The sequence below is a fragment of the Poecilia mexicana genome, unplaced genomic scaffold, assembly GCF_051168715.1.
Source record: "Poecilia mexicana isolate PSO_F unplaced genomic scaffold, ASM5116871v1 scaffold_12, whole genome shotgun sequence".
Classification (NCBI taxonomy): domain Eukaryota; kingdom Metazoa; phylum Chordata; class Actinopteri; order Cyprinodontiformes; family Poeciliidae; genus Poecilia; species Poecilia mexicana.
In genome coordinates this window covers 4,326,655-4,347,127 of record NW_028263381.1, presented here as the reverse complement: position 1 = coordinate 4,347,127, position 20,473 = coordinate 4,326,655, and the positions used below count along the sequence as shown (strand labels likewise).

General features: G+C 39.6%; 1 protein-coding gene across 1 annotated transcript in view; it reads right to left on the bottom strand.

Annotated features, from left to right (window-relative positions):
- The window catches only part of LOC106928731 (synaptic vesicle glycoprotein 2C-like), a 42,067-nt gene that overhangs the window by 9,769 nt on the left and 11,825 nt on the right, over positions 1–20,473 (bottom strand). Inside the window, exons 3-9 of the mRNA XM_015005184.2 lie at positions 13,560–13,740; positions 9,758–9,909; positions 2,441–2,574; positions 2,068–2,157; positions 1,877–1,987; positions 1,675–1,763; positions 998–1,162 (exon numbers count right to left, since the gene is read on the bottom strand). Coding sequence (XP_014860670.1) covers positions 998–1,162; positions 1,675–1,763; positions 1,877–1,987; positions 2,068–2,157; positions 2,441–2,574; positions 9,758–9,909; positions 13,560–13,740 — 922 coding nt within the window. The remainder of the gene's footprint in view (positions 1–997; positions 1,163–1,674; positions 1,764–1,876; positions 1,988–2,067; positions 2,158–2,440; positions 2,575–9,757; positions 9,910–13,559; positions 13,741–20,473) is intronic.

The window sequence follows — 20,473 nt, the reverse complement described above, 5'->3', positions numbered from 1 at the left end:
GATAAGGCTTTTAATTTCCTGGTGTTTGGGGAAGATAAAGGAGGCAGGATTAATATTACCTGTTGTGGACGTTCGAGGGAATGACAAATAGCGCTGCTGTCCCACTTCAGGACGAGCACCTTTAACGACGGCGCAGTGCGCTTCGCTGCGGCTGCTTTTATTTTTCTGTCTGGAAAACCAGGAATTCACCAAAGTTGGACTGTAAACTCAGGACTTTCAGTCAATGCTGCGGATATCTCACATGGAAATACGGCAAGAAACAGAAGATATTATCCGTCGCTCGTGGTTCTATTGGGTTCATCTATAGATCTACAGATTCTAGAGTAAAGGAGCAGCATGCTTTACTCTAATGCATCCAAAGTGTGACATTGCACTCGGTTAGGTAAGATTGGAGCTGTTTAGTGATTGACACTTTGCTCCATGAAGGAATTAACATTACCCACATTTTCTATAGCAAATTAATTTTAATCAAATGGCACATATTAATGCTTTAAAATGACAAATGTATATCTTAAACAGAAAACTGTAGGCACAGAAGAGGTGTTTTTGTTTTATTAGCCAAGTATTTTTTTTTTCTTTTTGCTTTGCCTTTTTTTTTAATGAAGAAACAGACTGAATCACACCCAGTATCTAAAATGAACTACATACTGTTAAGGGTTTTCATTGCTGTTGCAGGGAATAAACTAAAAATGTATATTTTGACCAACAAGTTAGGAAACTGTACAACACAGATTCTTTTTCTGGCCTTTTCAGTTAAAAATTAATTAATTTGTTGCTGAGCAGGTTGAAAAAACCCCCAAAAGAAGTTACAACAGAAATTAATTTGCATTTTTAACTGAACATAAATAAATATATACATTTTGACCCCTGAGGGCTTTAAATTTGTTGATTTTGTCCCATGGTGCAGAAGGTTTGGACACCACTGATGTAATTCCACCAAAGGCCAGAAGCTGTGGGCAGTCCGGTGTCTGTGCACGAGGCCGTGTCTTAGCTGTACCTGTCGTTCATAAAGACTCCGTTCCTGTGGATCTGGTTCTCCAGTGTGAAGTTGAAGGTGAAGTCTTCAATGCGCTCGTTGTGATGGATCTTCACTCTGGAGGCGTACTCGTCAGCCTGAAGGTGTTTGATGACGTCCGGGAACCACACCGACAGCCCGTAAAACCTGCAGCAGCGCACGGCTCTAAATTAACCACACCTACATCTCCGGAGTTTTGTTTTGTTAACAGAATTGTTTTACCGCAGCAGCAAGTAACAGAATCATCTCTTTGCCCTCCAGCGTTGTGCGCATGCACAAAAGTTTGTGTAGACGACAACATGCAACGTACCTACAGGCTCCAGATTTTTAAAAGTTGATTTTATGGATTTGTTGATTGTCTTAACGAATAGCTACATGACTTTCTTTAGTGTTGGGAATAACAGCATGTGGGTAAACAGACCAGAAAAGAAAAAGGCAAATTCTGTATAAAATTACTTATCAGCATCCATGGTCAGCGTATGAGTGATGCACTCACTACCTTAGAGCAAAGTTCTTCACACAAACTGTTAACAGGCCAGGAAGGAGTGATGGCTCAGTTAAGTGTCAACCCCAGGGCCGTGGATAGCATCATTAAACATGATCAAAGCAATAAAAACACAGAGACTGTGAAAGGAAAACCGGAGGAGATCGTTTCCTACCCAAATGACAAAGTGAACCAGACTGCTGCCAGCTTCATGGTGTTTTCTTTCACTGGGTAGCTGAAGCATCTCATAAACGTCAGCCAGATCTGCCAGGGCAAAAAAAAAAAAAGTTGACATCAGTCACATCCTAAAGGTTCAAAATGAACCAGATCAAGTAAAAAAACAAAAAAAAAAACAACAAAAAAAAACAGCTTCATACCCCTCTGAGCTCAGCCTTGATCTTGCAGAGGACCTTAAGCACCGGGTTGGCCGACTCGTTCTGCATCTCCACCAGCTCGTCCAGCTGTTTGGGGATTTTTATCCTGTTCACCTGCAGGGGGCGACACCCATCTGTCAGCCGCTGAGCGCTGCAGCAGACACTAAGTACTCGGGGATGGTGAGCATGCTTACGGTGAAGACTCTCTCAGGCTCTCCTCGGGCCCGCATGTTGGTGTCGTGGATGTGTTTGAGAACCATCCAGGCCTCGTCGTGTTTCCCCGCCTGGGAGACGGACACATTTAGCAGGTGAAGCACACATACTCTGAATGCTAAGGCTAGTGAGCGTGGCCACTAATGTCGGTGGTTAAATAGCTTTTGTAAAACGGTAAGTTGTTTCTCTGCTGTTGGCACACTGAGCAGCGCACATTGACAGCGCTAAGACCTGTCAATCAACAGATATTAGCGCTGTTGATTGACAGCGCTTAGACCCTCCTTCTGGCTCTGATTGGTTGTTTTTGGCCAAAATGTCAGCGCTGCTATTAGAACAGTATTGGGTGAGTTTTACCTCCAGGAAGAAGCGGGGGCTCTCGGGCATGAAAGTGAGAGCGACCACCGCCGAAACGCACGGCAACGCACAGACCACCACAAACACTCTCCAGCTGTGGAACTGGTAGGCTGACCCCATGCTGAAACTCCACCCTGCACACAGAGCCACACATGTGCAGAATGTCATTGGAGAGCAAAATTGATATCAGAAAAAAACAAGCATTACAGCATTTATTTCTTTTAAATGTTGCAAATTTTAACGTGAATCCTAAACAGACAGATGTTTTCTGAAACATCCTCAGGTGAATTCACCTTCAAGTCAGCAACTTTCTTTGTGTCCATGCAGACATTCAGCACATTTAGAGTTTATTTTTCTCCTTAGGGTCACACTGTCGGGCCTGATGCAGATGTTTTATCAATCTGTTGTTGTTAGTTTTGGAAGTGATTACTCCAGCTGTTTGCACAAACTAACACAAACCAGTGATTTTGATGCTGTGGAGCCGCATGCGACTCCTCAAAATACATAATGTATAAGCAGTGGGAAAAAAAATATATATTAATCATTTTTTCTGTTTTAATCTGGTTTTTCATGCATATATGCGTCAGTGAAAGTAACTTATAAAAATATCCATTCAACATAAATTACACATGAACATGAATAATTTAACTTTATCAAGGTTATTTTTTGTAAGAATAGATATACTTTGTTACCATGACGCCACGTTGTACCGAGCAAATCAATAAATGAACTTTAAATAAGCATGTAGAAGACATTTCAAAACATAATTTTAGGAAAACAGGCAGTGAACTTTAGGGAATTTGAAACTTTTTCAGCAAGTCGGGAAAAGCGCCTTCATGTCCTGCAAGTCCTGTACATAAGACGCATGTTAGTTCTCCACAAAACCCATCCTGAATTCATGCACGCATAAAAAAAATATTAAAATAAGAAGCCTAAGTTGTATTAAGAACAGCTTAATGAAGAACGGTTTGTGTAATTTTCTATTTTGACCATATGTACCATGTAGATTTTTGTAAGACGAGATCAGAACAAAATGTCTCTAAGTTCAGTTTGTCATTTTCCCAAACATATGCTGCACCCAGGAGACGAAGGCCATCGTCTAATGATCCACAATTCACAACAAACTTTGATAAATTAATAGAATATCCATTGGTATTAGCGAGTAATTCATTGTTTTATCATGTACACATGAATAAAATCAGTAAACAATAGAATGATTTAGCATTTTTCTTTTCTAGAGAATATGGATGAAGTTTGGAGAGAAGCGGCACACGTCACTCCTCTTGACGCCCAAGCAGCAGACGAACTCACCAAGGAAATCAGTTCAGCTCTCTGGTCAGCAACATCTGCCCAGTTCAATCTCGACAGAACTGAACCTGCGTTGGCGGCACCAACTCAAGGGCTGCAGTAGTTGCTTCTGCTACTTCCTCTACTGCTTTATTTTTAACTCAGGTGTTCACTAAGGCCTGTGTTCGAAACAGACTCACCACATTGTCATGTGGGACAAAAAAAAAAAAAAAAGTGGTTCAGTATGTCCAGTACTCCTAGCAGGACTCGCAAAGAGAAATAAATGCAGAAATGAATCATCTGCTTCAGTCAATTTCATCACAATCACAATTCTGTCCTATTTATTCTAACCTATAGATCCGTGGACATAAACTTTTAAAACTGAAAAATAAAAAAATCAAAAGAAAAAAAAAATCAGTACACTGTAATATTTATCCTTAAATGACGGCGGGTACCCCGATGTGAACGCGTATAAATGTTTAAACTGCTCATCGAGTGAGAAAAGATCACAAGGACCAAGTACACTGTAAATCAAAACATTGGATTTAATTGAAAAAGATGAGTGAGTATAACTTGACTTTTGTCAAAGTCCAGTGAATTTTTGGGTTGCAATGAATTACAATGTTGGCTTTAATCAAATAAATTAACTGGATTCAACTTTTTTTTTTTTTTTAAACGTAGCTGTAAAAATCACTTGATTTAAATAAGTTGAGAAGCTTTTGGGGTAAAAATGTTTTAAAGAAGTACTTATTTTAGTTTATGTGACAGTGAGGATTGGCCAGGAAGGTATCCCACAAGGCATTGTGCCGCCAACAGCAGAACTAATTAAACCATTTTTTATATGTCACAAAAATGTGTTTTAAGATGTTTAAGGCAAAAAGGTCATCTCCAAAGCTTCATCTATGCTGACAGCAGAGCAGAGCAGCTCCTATTGACTAGTTTTTTTTTTTAGCATTTACAGTTGCATAAAACTGCACCATGAGTGAGTTGTATTTTCATTTTTAATGACCGTTCTGCCTGAGGGTGTAGCCTTGCTCACTGAAAAGTAAACAAAATATCACACTTTTTATATCCTGTTAAAGTTTAAGTAGAGGCACAAACAAAAAGCAGGAGCAAGAAACTGTTTCAATCAAGTAATTTTGTTTATATATATATATATATATATATATATATATATATATATATATATATATATATATATATATAGTTTCCAGTTGTTTTTTTGTTTTTTTTTAAAGTGCCTTCAGAAAGCTTCAGAGTTTATTTCCATAAAAAAGGTGCCTTCTAAGTAATAACATACTCAGATTTATGAAGTTATGCTCACTAAAATTGCACAAGTTAATTTAACATTAACAACAATTTCAAGTAAGGAGAACAGATTAAGTTTTACAGTGCATCTTTTAAAGTGACCTCCGATGATGGAACCAGACTCGGGGAGACTCCGGGTCCACCACCTCCAACGCTCTGGACGCCACATCGAGTTTTTTTCTTTTAAAATAACTCTGTCTGGATTTAATCCACCTGTACATCACCAAAATAGCTGCAGCACAGAAACATGTAGGCGATATAAGTGAAACGTATCGGTGTGCACGACGGCTGCTGTAGCTTGTAAGAGTACAAACCTCATTAGGGGAATTATAGCTATAATGGACTGGAGGGAACGGCTGACTGATTCCGAAACTCAGCAAGATTTATGTCCCCATTTCTACAGGAAGTGAGCGTAGCTAAAGCACACATGCGCGCGCATACACACACACACACACACACACACACACACACACACACGCACACAGGCGCACACACACACACACACACACACACACACACACTGTCCTTGGTCATTGTTCACGTTATGAGATTAATTTCTAATCATTGCGGTGTTCATCAGAGAAATGGCAGAAAAAAAACAACCTTAAACGCAGAATATTTAATGTTTTCTTCTTGAAATCGCCCTGTCCTTTTTGTTTCCTGTGAATTTCAACATAATAAAAGAAAAAAAACAAAAAAGACAAAGTGGTTCTCTCTCTCTCCCTCTCTTTTTCTCTCGAACTTACTCGCATACTATTTGGCCTTTGTCCACTAGTCAATGCAGCGAGCACTGCGGCGGAACCTATTACCCACACGTCACTGCATCTTGGAGAAAAAAAAAAGAATGTGTTAAAACACTGGCGTCTGATCAATTGACCTCCATCAGCTGCCGCTCTCGGCATTCCCGCCATCACTCACGCAAATAAAGCTAGTGTGCTTTTAAACAAAGCCTGTACGTTTGGTTAAATGGCGCAGAGTTACAGCTAAAGTAAACATTTCATCTTTACGTGCGTCTGTGCCTTTTTTATATTTACTCAGCCAAAAACACCAGGGAACCTGGTTCAGATTATTTTGGTTCTGGTTCTCGTTTGAAGATTGACAAAAATGAGGATTGTAGAGATGTTGGTATGTGTGTGTATATTGACAGAGACAAGAGAAAATAAAACATCTTACAAAGACCCTGGAGATGACACTTGTGTTAAAAATGATGCTATATAGCCTCATGTGACATTACACTTTCAGGAGCTTTGTAGCTGACAGCCATCTTGATAGGCAGTTGCTATGAAGGTTCTATGACAATAATAAGCCACAAGCTTTAACTAGCTCTGACAATTTTTGAGTACTTTACTCAATTTCAGTGCTATTTACTGTAGAACTTGCCAAACTAGCAAAATTAGCATAGCTAATGTAGCTTTTATCTGTAAGCTAAGACAGACACATAGCCTACGTGTTTGTTACTACATGTGCTCACCAGAACCTTTTAATTCACCAAAAGAGTTCCTATGTCCTTTACAAAGCTGCTGAAACTCTCATAATATCTACAGTCTTTCTTATCACTGCTCCTGGGAGTATAAGCTAATCAGCACCGAGGAAAATAAGTAGCGCTCCTGTATTGGCTACTTCACAACAACCAGCCAAGAGCTTCTCAATCAACCAAATTTATTTGTACATCACATTTCAGCAACAAGGGAGTTCAAAGTGCTTTACGTCATAAAAACACAAAAGTAAAAAGTCAGAAAAGCAACATGCGATCAGAAACCAGTAGCATAACACTTTATTTCTCTTATTATTTATTATTTAGCAAATATTTTTTTTAATAAATTTTAAAAATAAAATACTGAAAAATAAAAATCTCAATTATGACTCAGTTTAGTTTTATATTCTATAACCAGTGTAATAAACTCTTATTCCAGTTGCAGTTCAGGTCCCTGTTTGAATTAGCTGGTGTGTTCAAGCAGGGATCAGAACTGCTGAAAATGATCACACTGATTCAACAAAATTAGAAAGATTATTTGAAATCGTACTCCTTTCAGAGGAAACTGAGTAGATGTGAGGAAATTCCTTGAAATTGTTGGCACAAAACATTCCCAACGTGGGTTAAAGCGAATGCATGCGAGTGTTGGGTAAAACTGTATTCGCTCTGTTTTGTTTTCCCATTGATCTTACCATGTATTGCTGATGTTAGCGTTAACTTGCTTTATGGTAGAAAACAGATCACCTAGCAGCAAAAAGAACCTGCCATCGACTCTTTGAGCCATTTTTATGTAACATTGTCTTCAGGCATTGTTTTAGCTCTCCAAAAAAACTTCCTGAGACGTTTTTTACTTAACACTTCCCACTAAAAGTGCTTAATCACGGCGGTGTCAATACACCTATAGAGTCACGCTTCCATATAATAGTCCCAGCAGAGTCAGCGTGCTGCTGGCGAGGATCCAGGAACACAGTTCATTATATCCTATCAACGCAGCCCTGAAACCAGAAAAGACTCCTCCTCATGCATCACTTTCCCCTCCTCTCCTTTTACACCCTCTCTCTCTTTTGTTTTCTCTTTACGTCCCTCCAGTCCTCTGCAGTATACCCTCACCTTTCGATTATCTCTGACACAGGCCACATAAATCAGGAACACGCTACAGCTCTCATCCTCCTAATCTTTTTTTCTTTACTCCTTTTCCCTGATTTCCAGCCCTCCGCACCGGATTGATTTTATTTTGCTTGTTTGGCTCTGATCAGCCGACTCACACCTCATCCATATCCCTGCAGCAACAAACACCTAAGAAATAAAATGTTTTTTGTTTTTTTGTTTTTTTTTTGCTTCTGCTCCGTAAATCTCCGTGAAATCAACGTAACAAATATTGATTAGGCATAAATGACATTAAACATTTTCCTCTAACTGAAGATTTCACAGTACCTGAATGATACTTATGTGTTCCACATGTTTTTTTCTTAACTTAATTTACAATAACAAATGTCGAAGCCCTTGGAAAAAAGGACTTTTTCACATTTTCCTGTGATCAAACCTTCAGATTCAGCTAATTAAAATCCAAACCTTTAAAAAAAATCATGGGCATACTTCCTTTTTTTAAAACACAGAAAGTCTGTTAACTTCAGTTGTTAAAAAATGCTGTATATGTAAAATATGACTTAAAAGAAATGTTACTTTGTAATTTGACACCTTGAAATTGGGTCTCTGTCTCTTTAAGAAACTCCTGCTCTTTCTGAAGCTCCACTTTCAGGAAGTCATCACTACATGGCTCCTCTATTAACCCTTCAACAACATTTTTACCAGCGTTTCACCCAGAAGTAGCTCCTATAATGAGCTCAGCAGTTCCACCAGGTGTTTGCTAATTGCTGCTGGCTAGTCTGAAGGAGCTGAGTGGGGGAGGGTTACTTTGAAGCTTAGAAACTGCAGCTTCGAGGAGGAGCTTCATCCTTGAGGCAGAGCTAGATCCACCCAGGTCCACCCTGAATGGCCGCCATGGGAGATGAAAGGATTTCTCACAGATGCATGAAAGAATCAAAGTAACACTCCAAGTATGTTTTTGATGAGGGAACAACATTATAACATCATGTAAAGTTGGATTTTACATCATTTTGCCCCTTTTAAAAGGTCATGGTCTGAATATTTTTGCAAGTCAGTGTACGTTTCATGTCTACTGCTGCTCCACCTACACAGCCACCTGCTATCTGTTTGCTCCCTGAAGGCTGCCTGCTTTGTAAATAATCCCTGCAAATGAGAAATGATATGCAATGCCCTCCACATATTATGTGTCGTATAATAATGTATGGACTTCAGACTGACATTAAAACCCATTCAGCTGTTTTGTGTGTGTGTGTGTGTGTGTGTGTGTGTGTATCCTAGTCATTAGGAATATCATTAACATTTCATTATGTCCTAAATTATTCCTGCAGGCTTGAGCAATGCTGGCTCTCTTATCCAACACTCCAGCTTCTCTCTGTCTCTTGATTCTTAACTAATGCAGTCTTATTTTGCTCAAGGTATTTCACCCATTTGCAGATCTATAAAAAGTCATCCACAGTTTTACCTCCACCCCTCACACTTGGTTAGTGTAATGGATTTTTATTATGGTGTAAAAGATCTCTACAGTGTAGGACGGAGACCCAAGGGGATGCTACACAACAGACAAAGAATGATGCTGCTCGCTGCAGAAGAAGAGACTTGTGTGTTCGTCTTACTCAAACTTTTACACTCTGCTTCTTCACTTCGGTTGAAGTCGAGGAAGGAACCACAAGCATTTTAATAAACAGCGGCTCTCAAAAGTCTAAACATCCCTAATAAAAAAAATAAAAAAAACTATGTATAATTTCACTGAACTCCAAGCCAGAACCGCACGGCATTCTGGGAGATATATAGGTAGAGAAAAGACTTTAACCGCTCAACCTCTCACGATTAGCTAAGCCAGGTTGGCGACACTGACTAACTCACTTGCTCTTTGGTTATCTAGCAACAAAGTGTTGAATAACTTGCACAGCAGAAGTTTCTGGTTTTGTCACCATGCCTCAAAGCTGCTTAAACATAATACAGGTCACACCACCAGATATTTCAGATATTTAAAAGAAAAATCTAATCTCTAATTATCTATATTGACCGATATGAAACGCTTATATCGTGATGCGTTTTTCAGCTATGTAGTCCAGCTCAACATTCAATGTACGCATCTTCAATAGTCCTGGCACATCAGGTTACAGAGAGCTGACACTCACCGTAGTGTGGGATGATGGCCCAGGCCATGGCTGAGGCGTAAATCCCTCCGATCATCCAGAACATGCAGAGCCAGCTCAGGTGCTCGCCTCGCTTCTCCCTGGCCAAGACCTCCGCAAAGTATGAGAATACGATGGGCACCGCGCCGCCAATCCTGCAAAGTCATCATATCACATGCTTCAGATGTTTCAAATATGTTATTTCATCTTAGACGAGATGTATGATGATCACTGTGCATCATGAGCTTTCACTCAGCGTTCGTCTCTAACACTAGCTGCGTTTCTGTTACAAATTTGCGCAAAACTTTGTTGTTGCACTAATGCCAAAAAACATAATTTTGCAAACGTGGTGTTTCCATTAAATTAGAAACACAATTAAAATCACACGCGAAAAGGTTTGTTCAAGCGATAAGTCATTAAAACATGCTGCACCATCTTCCTCCTGCTACTTCCTGTCATCTGTTCAGTCGTTTCCACTAGTTGTAAAATGCAGCTGTTAATCACGTGGCTCATTTGATGCGAAAAAAGTGTCTCTGTCTCAGTTTTGAGAAACAACCCAATTTCAATACTGAAGAGAAACGACCTAATCCTAGCGCAAAAACCGTTTTTACAAAATTGCCGTGTTTCCATTAAGCAAATTTATTTTTGTGATGCCAATTTGTGCAATTATATTATCAACGGAAACACAGCTAGTATCAACTTAATGAAAAACTGGGATCAGTTTAGTTGGTTTTCATCTGCACGTCAGCCTACGGTGGAATATTAAGGGCACACCAAGAAAAATTTAACAAATTAAAAAGTACAGGAATAAAGTCATAATATTATAAGAACAAAGTCATAGTATTGAGAGAATAAAGTCGAATAAAGTGAAGATAAAGGGTAGCTGGCATGCTGCAAATGTAACATGTTTTATCCATTCTCAGGTAACAAACTGAACACTGCTCTGTTAGTTGTCCAATACTTAAGATGATGTTTTATTGCTTAACTTTCTCTGACTTATCTGCTGTTCTTTACATGATAATTTTTGTTCTCCAACAAACCTCAGACTTTGACTTCAAAGCTGGACATACGCCGAGATTAAATTACACGCAGCTGGACTGTGTGTACTGACTGGGTGGCGTCTGCTGGCAACTGGCTGCACTGGATTTTATGTAGGGACATAAGAGCGAATGGAGGTGAATAAATACGTATTCCAGACCTTCGTACACATTGTTCTGTGTCGTCCTTCTTTCACTTCACGATTATGCACTACTAAGTGTCATAATTGTCAATTATGACCCTTAATCATAAAAAGAACATGTGCATTTTCACATGTACTTTCTAACGTGTCAAGAAGTACAAGGAAGTTTGTAGTTGTAACATGATGAAATGTGGAAGAAGGTGGTGTTTTGTTTTTTGTTTTTTTTAAGTGTTGAGTCTGTAGCCGGGGACATTTGTCTCCCTTGTCGGCTTCTATCCGCTCAACTAAGTTCCATTTATTTTTTTGACAAAAAAAAAAGCCTAAACCTTGTGTTAGTGCACTGTGTTGCGGCCAGTTTGCACCTTTATGGCCTGATCTGGGCTTTACAACCAGCTGTTATACTTCAGCTCGCTTGAGCAAACAACTGTGTTGTTTCTACTGTAACTGCATCCTTGCAGTGAAAGTTAATTCACGTGAGGGAAGTGGAAACAGTCACATTTTTTCACGTTCTTCCAGACATAGATATGATTATTACACGTGCTGAATCATCTGAAGGTGCCGGGCCTGGTCAGGAGGGATGGATGGATGTCAAAGCAGGTTTTGGCAAACATGGACTTCTCCGACTATTACTCAGATTTGTCGGTTAATTCTTTAGAGACAATTTGTTCCCTCATTTCAGCCTAATTACAAAGATTTCACAGACATAATCTGTGGTTCCTTTTTTTTTTCCTCCATCTGGCTGTTTAAGTCCCGTCTTCCCTCCTGTTTTGCTGAGGCGGTTTATGGAATCGAAGTTAATGAGGTACGGAAAAGCTTAATGAAACAAGCTGCATCCAGTTAAACTGGAGACAACACCCTCCAAAACGCCACACCTCAGCGTTTCCAGCCACGTCCCTGGCTCCGGAAAAAGGCCACCAAAGATCCAAACGATGCAAAACGCCTCCAACGTCACATATTAACTACGCTACTTATTAGGATTTCATTACCATGGCGATGGCTCATAATAATGAGATACTGTCTCATGACAAGATAATCTAAAGTCTTATCAGGATTTGTAAAACCACTTCTGAAGTGTTGCTTACTGAAGTTAGCAAAATGTATTTCTTTCTTTCAAGCCAAACTTATTTCCCCCAACTCGGTAGAATAAGACAATAGCAAAGCGGTCGGCTGGGTTTCCTTGAAATTTTTACCACTTTGCATTTTGTAAACAGTTGAATTTGACTTCATTGCTGTAATTATGACGGATTTGGATTTTATCTAACTTGATCTTAATCCACCAATAATGAATGGCTTGTGTTGTGTTGATTACATTTGGAGTTAGCTTGTTGTCATATTATTAAACCGTTAGCTTCATAGCATATTTGCCTCAGTCATAATTTGGCCTCATTGAGATGTCTGTGTAATATTGATCTCCTTATACAGCTGCATTCCCCCGTCTAATTGTCTATGTCCTCAACCTATCAGGATACTTCTTAACAGTCTAAATATCATGTTTTGTAAAATATGATTGGATTTTCTCCATATTTTATGCATGTAAACTTTAAAGGGGCAGTATTGTCTATTTTCCAGCCCCATGGTGTGATTTTATGGAACAAGCAAGTAAATATGTTACATTCAGCTGTCATAAAAACATGACTTAAAAGAAATTTGCAATGACTTAAAACTTTGCAATCTAACACGTTGAAACTGGGCGTCTGTCTCTTTAAAAACTCCTGCTCTTTCTGAAACTTCGCCTTCAGGAAGTCACAACATGGCTCCTCTATTAAACCTTTAGCAACATTTTTACCAGTGTTTCACTGAAAATTAGCGCGTATAATGAGCTCAAAAGTTCCATCAGGTGTTTGCTAATTGCTGCTGGCTAGTCTGAAGGAGCTGAGTGGGGCAACTTGGAAACTGAAGCTCAGAGGAGGAGTTTCGTCCTCAAAGGCGGTTCTGGGTCCAACCCAGGCATTTTGCATAGCTGAGATTAAAGGATTTCTCAAACATGCATGAAAGAATCAAAGCAACACTCCATGTTGTATGTTTTCGATCAGGGAATAACATTATACGCTGTAAATCTCAAAAAAGTTGATTTTACATAATACTGACCCTTTAAAATATGACTTCGGCAATTATGCTAAGAACCTAACGCTATACGAAGATGGCCTGTATAACTTTTGAAGTGCCATATGATGACATTTGTTGTCCATAAATAGATAAACTGAACAGAACGTTTCCAAACCAATCTGGCAAACCCATTCAAGTCCGCTAAAACCAAATCTATTTGTTTCTTCGGCAGCTTATCAGCTCACATCAACGCCACCAAAGACTCATCTACTGTATGAATATGCTGAAGGATAACTGCAAAGGGACGGCAAACCATTTATCAAGGAAGCTGGCAGCCGAGCTGACAACAGTTTGCAGATGTTCACTTATTGTCTGTGGTTTGTTTCTGCAAACGTGTCGGTTTTGTGCGATTTCTTTAAAGAAGAAGACGAGACGGCAGAGCAACGAGCAGCGGAAGGAAGGATCAGGCTGCATATAGGGGGACAATCCTCACAGGGGCCTTCAGAATCTCATTTCCACTGAGGATGAAGGGAAGAAGAGCAGGGAAAGTAATGAAAGGTAAAGGTTAAGTGCACTCACCCAAAGCCAGACACCATGCGGCAGAGGAGGAACATACTGTAGCCTTGAACAAAGGAGGAGAGGAAGGCAAAGAAGCCGTTGACGGACATGGATATGAGCAGGCACTGTTTGCGGCCCACCTTGTCCGACAGGCCGCCCCAGAAAAACGCTCCGAACATCATGCCCAGATACACAATGCTGCCTGCAGAGAGGGAAGGAGGCAGATAGAGAGCAAAGAGGCATATTTTTAATTACTAAATTACTAAAGCCTCAACATATTCAGCTTTTAGAAACGTTAACACTGCAAAAACACAAAATCTTACCAAGAATCTATGTTCTAGTTTCTAATATCTCAGTACAATTGAAATAAAACAAAACTAACTTACAAGTAACCTTTCCAGGAAGATATAAGAGCTTGTTTTAAGTAAATGTTTACTCAAGAAAGTATTGGTTCTACTGGCAAATTATTTCACTTATAACAATAAATGATTCCCATGTAATAAGTGAAATAATCTGACAGTAGAACTAGTATTTTTTCATCAAAATTAATGAATTGTTGTCTTAAAAGAAGCTCCTGTCTTGCTGAAAACTTATTTGTCAGATATTTGCATTAGATATTAGATATAAAAAAATGATTGGTGAGACTTTGTGTCTTTGCAGTGAAGTTGGTAACTAATCCGAACAATAAAGCTGATCAGGAGCAGTACAACCGGGAATGCTGAAGCAAAGACTCAAAGAAGCAAAGCAGGTGGGAATCGTATCGTTTTTCGTGATAAATTTCTTATCACAATAGGAATTCTGATTTATTTCTGTCACGATAAATTCCAATAAAATATGTTTAAAGCCACCTAAAACTGTCCGCATTGGTAGTTTTACTGTTTTTCTCCACTGTTTGTTCAATGAAACCATCGATAAGCAGCAATACATTTGAAAACACTGTTAAATGTAGTTACTGTGTGCAGCGTAGTGACACAAATCAGTCATTCTTTAAGGTACTTGGTGTGGCACAACCATACAGTTACCTAAAAAAGCAGTAATAAATAGTTCTTATCGTCACTTTTATCGCTATCATAACAGAACTCCAAAATACTGAGATAAAAATTTAAGTCCGTATCGCCCACCTCTTGTGGGAAGTCATCTCTACAACATTTGAGATGTTGGTATCTTTTTAAAGCAAAACTAAACTGAGTTGCTCCCAGCCACACACCGAGCAGACTACACTGATGGCACACAGAGGATCGATTAGTTGAGCTCGGCTCATAGAACTAAAATGAACCACATTGTGACTCCAGTCCACGATGCTGTAGATCACCCAGACAGTGTTTTAACTGCACTGGGGGTTTTGCGATTACACTGCCAGAGTCTAATGACAGTCGATATGTCTGGGTTTGGATCAACTCTGCAGTGTGAGGATGGTACGATCAGGTTTCATTTAACTAGCCTTTACAACCACATTATAAGTACACAGGAATATGTTACAGTAACTTCTGTACGGCACGGTGACGATGCGTTAGTTTATGACTCAGCTGTTCAATTTTTATTGGCCAGGTTTTAATTATTCTGCCGTTTTGTTAGATTACAATAAAGGCTGTGAGAAAAATTTTAACCCCCATCAAGATTCTTTACCTTCTTTGCTTTTCTGTCACTCTAATGTTTGGAGTATAGAAATGTACAAAAAATAGGCAATTCTTTTTTAAAACTTTATTATGCTTTTATTACACTTTGAAAGGTTTAAAGGACTCTTTTCATTAAGGACTTTCCAAACCACTCCGGTCTTCTGGTTCTGGTCTTCTCTACACCAAAACCAAACATGGAGAACCAGCTTTCAGCTTCTATGCACCACAAATCTAGAACAAACTTCCAGAAAACTCAAAACAGCTGAAACACTGAGTTCCTATAAATCTAGACTAAAAACCCATGTTTCCATTTGGCTTTGAGTCGTAATAACTGGAACACTGATCAACATATTTGACATGTATTTGATTATTTTGATGATATTTGACAAAATGTGGTGTTTATTGCTTGTTTCATAAATGGCTTTTATGGAGTAAATCACTTAAGTGCTTTGTTGCTGAAATGTGTTGATGTGTAACTTGACTGATGTCCATCATTTCTATCATATATTTGTTACTGAAACGCTTAAAGTTGATATGAAAAACTGCAATGGAAACACTTTTTGCATCTCATGAGTCATGTCATCAACAACCGGATGTTGCTATTGGTGGAAAAGACAAAGAAGATGACAGGAAGTGAATGGATTATGATGGCATGGACTGTTTTCTAACAACTTATTGCATGAACAAACTTATTCAAGTGTGATTTTAATTGCGTTTCTTATTTAACAGAAATGTCGAAATTGCAAACTTGTGTTTTCTTTTGACATTAGCGGAACATTGACAAAGTTTTGAGCACATTTGTAAAGGAAACACAGCTACTGAAGTGTTCATAAATTAGTAGTTTCTCTTTTCGGTAACTCCTCTACAGGAGTTTGGAGCCTTTTTTTTTTTTCCACACAGGGTGGTCGTGGACAGGGGCGAGAGCTGCCAGGGCTGTAAATGGTCCACTTTATTCTGTTGTGTGCTAATAAAAATGCTAATGCTAGTGGAAGTGGAGATGCGATTGTTTGATGAGGCAGCAAAGAAAATAAGCTGGCGAGGGAGAGGAGGTCTTCTGTTCTTTTTGCGCTCGCTGCGTCTCTGGTGATGGGACAGATTCACTGAGAGCAGGGGGGCCTTATCACGCTGCGCAGGCACGCCAAGAGGGAGTGATTCATTACAGGTGACAGTCACAGAATCTATGCACTGCAGCGGCAGAGGAGCCTCCTTCAGGATATGAGGAGGAGGCCGTGTGATACGGTATCAAACGGAGCGTCTGAAAATGCTGCATTTTGCACAAAAAAAAAATAAAAAATAAAAAACGGCTGGCGCCTTCTGATTTGTGTAGATACACGCGGGTGCGTGTTCGGGAAGAGATGGTATCTGCGGAGCGCCACCTCGTTTGTTTTATGGCCGCTCTCATGCTGCGTTGGTACGTGTAATAAAGGGTGGAGGATGGGTGTGTGTGTGTGTGTGGAGCAGTTGGGGGGAGGGCGGCAGGGTGGTTATAGCGATGGGGCATCTGAGACGCAGCATAAAAGGCTTCTGAGATTGGATTTGTGATTTTCTGTTAGGGTTCAAACTGGGGTCAGACCTTGAAAGCTTTTATGTATATTTGCGAGGGTCAGTTTCGAGCACCAGAGCGTAGCGGTGGCAGTATCACGTGTTTGACGTAGTTAAGCAAACACTTTCACCGTGTCTGTTTTATAAAGTACATCACATCTATAAAGCAGTTTACCTTCCCAGATAATTTGGATAAGCAATAGTCCGTTCATAAATGTAGAGTTTAAGTAAATCATGTAGATTAAAACAGGTGACCTCAGCACTTTAAAGGGACAGTTTTAAGTAAAATCAACTTTTTGAGCTTTACATCTTGCTATATATTACTTCCTCATCAAAAGCACACATGGAGTGTTGCTTTGATTCTTTCATGCATTTTTGAGAAATCTTTTAATCTCCCATGACAACCATTCAGCTGTGCAAGACGCCTGGTTGGACCTAGCTCCGCCTTCGAGGATGAGGTTCCTCCTCAGAGCTGCAGATTACTAGCTTCTTCCTCACAGAGGAGCCTTTCCCTTCCTACTCCTCCACTCAGCTCCTTCAGACTAGCCAGCAGCAATTAGCAAACACCTGGTGAAACTGCATATCGGCTGAGCTCATTATGGGAGCTACTTCTCAGTGAAATGCTGGTAAAAATGCTGTTAAAGGGTTAATAGAGGGTTATGATGACTTCCTGAAGTTTCAGAAAGAGCTGGAGTTTTTTAAAGAGACAGAGGCTCAATTTCAAAGTGTTAAATTACAAAGTCAAATTTCTTTTAAATCATATTTAATATACAACAAGTGAAGTTAACGTAGTTACTTCATTGCACATGGAAAACACATAATACTGCCCCTTTAAAAATCTAACTGAGGCCAGTGAGAGTAAGAACAGCAGAAATAAGACGAAAAGATGCCGTTTATTTCCACATAGCTAGGACTTCATGAAAGCATTACTATTCAAGTAAAAAGAGTAAAGATGGCATTAATATTTTTCATAAAGCAAGAGGAGGGGTGCATTTGTTAACTTTATTAACACTAAACAGCTCTGTTTTTGTTTCCGGTTCTTAAGCTGACTTCAGTGGTCTCCCTGCGCTGCTTTTTTCCACTTTAATTAGCTCTTATGTGTAAGCGCGAGTCTCTCCCGGCGCCTCAGTTTCTGCTCTGTTTTTCTCTCCTCGCAGCCACGCAGCATCCTGACATGGATGAGAGGAGAGACAGACAGAAAAACAGACGGCCTGCGTCACAGGCGAGTCGAGCGCTTACTTTCTCAGCTGGAACGCTCGAGACATTAAGCGAGCGCTGAGGGGAACCCCAGAGGACCACGTGTGACTGATGGGTGGGCTGATGCAGGCGGTGAGACAGATGAGGAGTGGCGGTGAGAGAGAGAGGAGAAACCCCTCAGGTGCAAATCACGGTCCTCAGATATTAATTACTTTAACACCTGCTGATTTGTTTTTCCCCTCATTGGGGTTTAGTTACTGTTTTCTCTCCCTCTAAGTTCTGTCAATGCACTGTTTGACTATTGATAGCATGTACAGCAGTACTGATCCACACATATGCAATACATTGAATATGATTTCAGATTGTTGTGTAACTTTTATCCAGGTTTACTTAAAAAGTGAGCGATTATGGCTACAGATTAATTTCCTAAGCAGGGGGCGCCACCGGAGGGCGCTGGAGGAGCGACCTCAGAAAACCTGAAGAAAAAATGCAAAAATATAAAGAGTTAATCCAACACATTTTTTAAAAAAATCAAATCTCTTTTTCAGTCACTATTGAAAAATTATGGCTTTATCGAACATTATTGTTTTATCTTTCTGATTGGCTGCCAGTCAAATTTGTCGAGCTGCTTTGCGTCTCAAGCTAGCGTAGCATGGCCAACTAAAATCAAAAGGTGTGAAGCGGGACTCATGCTAAACAAATGTACTAATTATTGAGAGTAGATAATAAAAGTGGGGGAAATAATTCCAGCGGACATAAACATGCAACATATTTTATAGATGTCAATAAATATCAGTTGTTGAGACTGGTCCGAATGTTCATATTGGTGCACCACTGATTAATTTTTTTGTTGGGGGCAGGCAGAGATAAATTATTATATTCTATTATGGTTAAGAGCACACTTAAATCAATACCGTATTACATGTAGTTCTGTAAAAAAACAAACAAACAAACAAACAAAGTTGGCTCTTTGTTCAGACTATAGCAATGCAGGAAAACACCCACATCCGAGCCATATGTCGTGGAGCACCAAATCAAAGGGGGGGGAGGAGGGGAGTGAAAGCAGCGCTCTCGCTCTCCCTCCCCTTTTTCTCCAGGGAGGTACGTGAGCCAGTCTACCATGGCTAAACTGCAGTAAAGCACAATGCTGCAGAGATTAACCCAAGCCCGTATCGTCAGATCACCAGCATGGCTATGAGAGACGGAGAAGCTCTGAGAGAGCATTAAATGGATTATACTGTGAGGGTGATGGAGGGGAAACACAAGAGAAGAAGAAGACGACAATCTGCTATTTGATGGTATCTCAGCTTAGATTATAACATGAGGAAGAGGCATTTTATTCATATCTTAAAATTATTATAAATGAATGCTAATAATCCCTTACAATAATTCAAGATGAATGTTTATACGGGTCAAAAAATGTTTTAGATAATTTTTTTCTCTTTGATTTATTTACACATAAAAAGTGTGCTAGCAGTTGTCTAAACACAGACCTCTAAAGAGGAACACAGTGGCGTTTTGGCAGCGTTTGGAGCAGTAAAGCTCAGTTAAAATGATGTAAATGAAGTTTGAATGAAATGGAAAAACTGTTGGAGGAAATAATTAGATCTGAACTATTAGACTAGACGCTATCGTCTTTATAGTGAAAAATAAAGACTGTCAAGTTTACAGCACAATCAGCAAAGATCCTTTGATCTGATGAAACAAAGATTGACTAATTTGGCATCAATTCCTCAGGATCTGTGAAAGGACAAGAACAACTTATTGTTTAAAAGTGCTTCCTGTGATGAACTGCAGGCTAACATTAGACACCAGCTAAACATTGACTCTAAGCTAACATTCCTGCAGATAAACTCCAGCTTTCCCTGTAATCTATCAGTTCTGCTGTTTCCTCCTTTCAGACAGAAGACGCTCTTATCAAGCGCTTCTCGAGTCGCTGACCTTCTCACAGGATCGGTGATAAAAGCGCCAATTGAGTCCATTGTGTACGGTTTATCCTTCACAAGTGAGCGTGTACACACATCCATTATTTATGCTGTGTGTAAGCCAGCTGGTAAAATGACTCATTCTTTCTATTCTTTCCCTCCTGGCTCCCACTGAGAGATGAGTCACAACACGGGATCAGTCCGGGTGAACAGCAAACCGTCCCGCTCTTCAAAGGGAAGCGTTCGCCTCCGTCTCCGGTCAGAACAATCTCAAAATCGTAACACTGCGCCGGCAGAAACGGTACTGTTTGTCTTGTTGTCTGTGTAAAGAATCCAATATTAGTGTAAACTGAAGGAAAAAAAATATTGTGCTTGAAGTTATTTTTGATATCAGTGAGAAAATAGGAAGACAAGCGGCACACATTCAGAGTGATGACACCTCCTACTCGTGCATTCAAATACCTGGTGCCATGACAACTCCATGACTGCTTCTACATTATTCAAATTATGGACTCAAAGTGTAAATTTTTGATGTCATCTGTATAAAACAAGATTTTATTCCTGAAGTCATGATCTTTGTTTTCTTTGTTTTTGACAAACTTCAGTCTAGCGTTTTACGTGTTTTTCTTAGAGGGCTAAAGTCAGTGTTTCCATA